This window comes from Frankliniella occidentalis, unplaced genomic scaffold (genome assembly GCF_000697945.3).
Source record: "Frankliniella occidentalis isolate FOCC.00 unplaced genomic scaffold, Focc_3.1 Scaffold1522, whole genome shotgun sequence".
Lineage (NCBI taxonomy): Eukaryota > Metazoa > Arthropoda > Insecta > Thysanoptera > Thripidae > Frankliniella > Frankliniella occidentalis.
Genome location: NW_026268623.1, coordinates 13,891 through 19,613, shown reverse-complemented (window position 1 = coordinate 19,613; position 5,723 = coordinate 13,891). Strand labels below are relative to the sequence as shown.

The 5,723-nt window shown below is 64.8% G+C and overlaps 1 protein-coding gene across 1 annotated transcript; it reads right to left on the bottom strand.

Moving 5' to 3' along the window:
* Positions 1-6: 6 nt before the first annotated feature.
* On the bottom strand, positions 7-5,404 carry LOC113214084 (zinc finger protein 423-like; the record flags this gene model as incomplete). The annotated part of the gene is made up of 6 exons (XM_052276061.1): positions 7-1,560; positions 1,640-1,852; positions 1,933-2,223; positions 2,376-3,999; positions 4,080-4,318; positions 4,396-5,404. Coding segments are annotated over 6 exons (4,342 nt in total), but the record flags the coding sequence as incomplete, so codon positions are not given.
* Positions 5,405-5,723: the final 319 nt, after the last annotated feature.

The window sequence follows — 5,723 nt, the reverse complement described above, 5'->3', positions numbered from 1 at the left end:
CCTACTATGTATTGTGCTCTAAAAAAAATATTACTAGATAATGAAACTGAAAAAATCAACCATACTCAGTCATAACACTGTTTGAGCCTTGCAAAACATGACCAAATTTTATGACAGTGAATGTAGAAATTTAAATTATTGCGGATGCAGCACAACCATTAAGAACATATTTAGTAACAAAACTTCTGAATGTTGAGGAGATACGTAGTAAAACAAAATAAAAAACTTGGTTGTAGTTCGAGGCTTATAAGCCCCTAGTTTCTCAACCAATTGCATATTATTTTCAGTTCTCAAGTTTGATTATGCCAATCTTCCTAATTTAGTATGGTTTTCTGTAACAAAGTCCCAAATGTACGGACGGGTTTTCAGCAGCTTGAGAAAACAGACTTTACTAAAATACACCAATAACACAAATACTCTACTCTTTGGAAGAAATCAATTCACAGCATATAATATAAAATTCACCCTACAACAAAGTCAATGACTCACAACACAATCTTGCTGGAGGGATGAAACAGCTTTCTTTTTATTTACAATTCATGTAATTGAACCGTAAGCACAGGAGTACTGTGACGCTCGTGGAGGGACATTTTCTCAGTTATCACTCACGTCATTCTCAGGAGTCCCTCCTTGGCGGCCTTTGGGTTTGTCATCGTTCACGTTGGCTCTCTCTCCGTCGTCCACCTTCCCATCAATTGCCTGAACTTCTTCCGGGCCTTCGCCCTTGGCGCCATCCGAGGTTGGCGCGCTGGCGGCAGAGTCCTCGGCCGCCTCGTCGGTCGCGACCGTGGCCGTCGGCGAGGGCAGAGCCACCGCTGCCGGCGAAGTGGCGCGCTCCTCAGCCGGCACGGAAGAGACGGACGTCTCCTCGTCGGGGGCCTCTTCCTTGACGACGGCGGGGGCCGGCTCCTGCTTCACATGCTGCATCTGCTGCAACGAGTGCGCCTGGCTGAGCAGCGCCATGTGCGCCTCCAGCTGCAGGGGCGGCACGAGGCCCGGCGTCAGCCCCGGCCCCGGGTGCTGCACGGCGAGGTGCACGAGCAGCGCGTCGCGGTCGGGCAGCACCTCCTTGCACAGCAGGCACACCTGCAGGTCGCTGTCGAGCCCGTGCGCCAGGCCGAGGCCGTTGTCCTGCACACCGTGGCTCGACCGCAGGTGCGCCGCGAGCGCGCGCGCGGAGGGCATGTCCTTGCCGCAGATGAGGCACCTCTGCTTGGGGCCGGGCGCGGCGCCGCGCCCGTCGCGGTCCCGGTCTCGGCCGTTGCTGCGGCCCGGGGACTTGCGCGGCGACTTGGCAGCCGAGGCCTCTCCGCCAGGCGGCACGGTGTAGTAGTGCAGGTCCAGCCCGTTGCTGTTGCTGAGCGAGGACAGATGCTGGTAGAAAGAGGCCTGCGCGGCCTCGTCGTCGTCCCCGGGCCGGGCCTGCATGCTGGCGTGCGCCAGCGCCTGGGCGTGGTGCCCCAGCGTGTGGTTGTCCAGCTCGGCGCGGAAGAAGAAGCGTAGCCCGCAGTGCGAGCAGTCGTACGGCCTGGCCGAGAGACCGTGCTCCAGCATGTGCGCCTGCAGAAGGACAAGAGGGGCGTTAGAGCGGGCGAAAGGAAGGGAGGGGGTGCCCTGGTCCCAATGAACAGCCACTGACCTGCAGACCACGAGCGGCGGTGAACACGGCGCTGCAAATGTAGCAGGTGAACGATGCGCAGCCCGCAAAGGTGTGCTCGATGAGGTGCAGCTGCAGCTGCAGCGGGGTGGACAGCTGGCGGCGGCAGAGCCTGCACTCGTTGGCCGCGGAGCCCTCGGCGAGCAGGTGCGCCGATACATGCAGGCGGATGTCTCTCTCCGTCTCGAAGCTCGCCTGAAAGTGGGACGGGACAGTTAGACGTGTTGCCGGCAAGGTGACGGGACGGGGCGCGCGGGACCCGGGACCTCGCTCACCTGACACTTGATGCACTGGTACGTGTTCTTGTGCGCGGCAGCCATGTGTGCCTCCAGGGCCGCGGCGGACTCGGTTTTGACTCCGCACTCCCCGCAGCGCTGGGGCGTCGTGGCGTCCTGGCTTGCCGCGGACTTCTCAGGCGTCACGGACGTCGCCCCCCGCGACTCCTGCTTGCCGTCGTCCTGGCTCTGGCGCGACGGCGATGAAGTCCGTGAGGCCTGGGGCGTGGTGGGCGGTGATCGCGACGACAACTTGGAGTGCCTCCGGTAGCAGTCGGCGCACACATACGACTGGAAATGGCAAAATAGAAGAGATGACACAATGTCCACTTAGGCAATCCTGCGACCGGGGTGTCGAATGAGTTGCCTATCCCCCGGGCGCTTCAGACCAAGGGAACTAGTTCATTCTGAGACAAATCTGTGAAAGGCATCGCGGTACTTACCACAGACTGGCCAGCTAGAGGGGCGGCGCTGGTCGGCACCATGGAAGCGGCGTCACCGCTCTGCAGGCAGATGCAGCAGGTGGCCGCGGAGGCGGCGGTATCCGGCGAGCCAGTGGGCTGCTCGGCGGTCTGCCCGGCGGCGCCACCCGTCTGCAGGTGGAAGCGCGCGTGCAGCCGCACCTCCACGTCGGACACCAGGGTCTGCCTGCAGATGACGCACTGCACCGGTAGGCACAGAGGTGCGCTGGCCCCGCCCACTTGCGGCTGGGGGTTGCCGCCGGTCTGCACCGCGTGCTGGCGCAGGTGCGAGCGGAACTGCTCCTCGGTGGTGACGGACGCGCGGCACACAGTGCACGCCGAGCCCTGCACCACCTTGCAGTGCGTCAGCTTGTGCTCGGCCAGCACCGCGGCCGAGGGGCACAGCTCGTCGCAGATGTTGCACTTGTGCTTGCCCGTGCCGCCCAGGCCCGCCGTGCCCTGGTGCGAGTGCGTCTTCATGTGGTTCTCCAGCTCCGTGCGCGACTTGCAGCTCTCGTTGCAGTAGGCGCACAGCAGGCTGACGGCGCCGTTCTTGGCCGTGGTGCTGTTGGTGGTGGCGCCCTGGCCGTTCTTGTGGTGCGCCAGCTTGCGGTGTGCGGCCAGCTCGGCCTCGCTGGCGAAGTCGCCGCGCTCGCAGATGTCGCACGAGGCACCGGCTTGGTTGTTGTTGAGCAGCGGGTCGGGCGCGTCGCCGTTGGTGCAGCCGTTGGGCTTGGCGGCCTTGCCCTCGCCGCCGGGCGGCGTGTCGCGGCCGTTGATCTGGCCCGAGTGCTGCGTCTGCATGTGCTTGTCCAGGAGGAACTCGACTTGGAACGTCTCCTGGCACAGCGGGCAGCTGTACTGACGCGTGTGGGTGGGCAGGTGGAACTGCAGCTCCAGCTCGGAACCGAAAGATGCGCGGCAGAAGAGGCAGCGGAACGGCTGCTGGCCGGGGGTCTCAGCCTCCCTGCCCACCTCGCGGTCGCGCTCGCGCTCTCGGTCCCGGTCACGATCCCGGTCACGCTCCCGCTCGCGGTCACGCTGCTCGCGGTCGCGCTCGCGTTGTTCGCGGTCCCTCTGCTCGCGGTCGCGCTGCAGGTCCCTCTGCTCCCGCTGCTGCAGCTTCTGCTGGAACTGGAGGAGCATGGCGTGCGTGGCGGCCAGGAGCGGGTGCGTGGCGTGCGCCGTACGAACGTGCAGGCCGAACTCACGGTCCGAGCGGAACACGGAGCTGGCCGACGACGAGGGGCAGGCGGTGCACCGGAACAGCGGGCACGCGGACGAGTGCTTGACGGCGAAGTGCACTTGGATGGCCACCTTCGAGTCAAACAGCTCTTGGCAGAGCGCGCAGCGGTAGAGGTGGTGCGCGTGGATGTCCATCAGGTGCTTCTGCAGCTCGTCAGGCTTGGCGAACAGCTTGCTGCAAGTCGGGCAGCCGAACTCTGTGGCAGTGGCCAGGAAGTGCTCGGCCACGTGGCGCTCCAGCAGCGCACCCACGCCGATGCGGTCCTCGGAGGTGCTCGTCGGGAACTGCACGCCGCAGTGCGGGCAGCTCAGGCCGTGGCCGGCCGCACCCGGGGAAGCGCTCGCGGGGCTGCGGCGGTGGCTGTAGACGATGGAACGCACGGTGAGTCTCAGGAATGCGCTTGGGGCGCATTGAAACGCAACGCAGCACCGGGGACTTACCTGCGCCCTGGCAGGGGCTCGTCCGCCGCGGGGGGCGGCCCGAGTGATCCCAGGGGACCCAGGGGGCCGCCGGCTGGCGCGGGGGGCAGCAGACCCAGCAGGTCTGCCCCCAGCAGCGACCTCAGGCCAGCGCCGGACTCCTCCAGGTGGGCCTTGAGGTGGACGCGGAACGCCTCGAAGTCGGGCAGCGCGGCGCCGCACTGGTTGCACAGCAGAGGCCCCGCCTCGTAGTCGCGGCCCTGCGTAAGGAGGCAAGGCACATGACTGACCAGGAACAGATGGGAAGATAAGTTGATTAAGAGGAAACAAAGCTTACCATGAGGCCGTCCAGAAGAAGAGGTGGGTGATCATGGTTAGACTTGGAGCGTTTTGAGGGCGGCATCCCCAGATGGGACTTGTCGTCCGCACCTCGCCGGGAGGAAGCCTTCCTGCTGACGCTCAGGTCGGTCGGCTTCTCCTGCTGTTCGCGGTCGCGGCCCGCGGGTGACGGCGAGGGGCTCCGCGCGGCCAGGGCCGCCAGAGCCGCAGGACTCGCGCCGCCGCCGTGGACCAGGACGTAGTGCTCGGCGAAGGCCGCAGACGACGGGAAAGGCAGCGAGCAGTGCACGCACAGGATGGGAGAAGGGTCGCCGAGGAACTTGGGCCCGACGAGGCCGTGCACGGAGCGCTGGTGCTTGTGCAGGCCGGAGACGGAGTTGAACCTCATGGTGCAGAGCTCGCAAGGGATGGCCCCACCTCCGCTCCCCGTGCTCCCGGGCGTCGTCGGCCCCGAAGGCGACGGCGTCGTCGGGGACCCGCGGAGCGGGTCATCCACCGAGGGCCTGGAGCGGGCCGCGTGCGCCGCCAGGTCGCGCAGCTCGCCGTTGAGGAGTGCGCCGTGCATGGCCTGCACGTGCAGCTGCAGCGCCTCCATGCTGCCGAAGCTGTCCTTGGTGCAGTACATGCAGGACAGCGTGGGCAGCGGGAAGGGCGACCGGGACAGGGGCGAGTCCAGGAGCAGCCCCCTGCTGGCGGAGCGCGACGGCGGCGACCCCATGTCGACGTGGTGCTGGCCGGCCATGTGCGACTGCAGGTCCTCCGCCTTCCGGAAGCAGTCGCCGCACTGCAGGCAGCGGAAGGTGCCCGGCGACGGGGTGTTCTCGGACGAGGCCCTGGACGAGGAGCGGCCGTTGGACGCGCCGCCGTTGGACGCCGAGTCGCCCGCCTTCTTGTGGTTCTGCATGTGCGAGGTGAGCGCGGCGGCCGTGTTGTAGCCGCGGTTGCACACGGTGCATTGGAAGGGCTTCTGGTTGTCGTGGGTCTTCATGTGGATCTTGAGGTGATCGCTGGAAAACAGCAGAGAGGGGCAAAGATTAGAGCAACTTCAGAGTGCGGTTGTGTGTTGCGACGGGCGAGTGAGCAGGCAGGCAGGCACGGCGCTGTTCTCTCACCATAGTGCAGCATCTCAGCGAAAAGAGAGAGAGAGAGAGGGGGGGGGGCAGAGTGAGAAGGAGAGAGGAGTCAGATAGAGAGGCCTGGCTGGCGCAAGCTGGCGCCTTTAGGCCCTATCAGCGGCAGCATCTCCGCGCGTGCCCGGGCGTGCGGCTGCCAGTCAGCGCGGCCGGCGCGGGCCGGACTGCGGTCAATGGGAGCCCAGAGGACGTA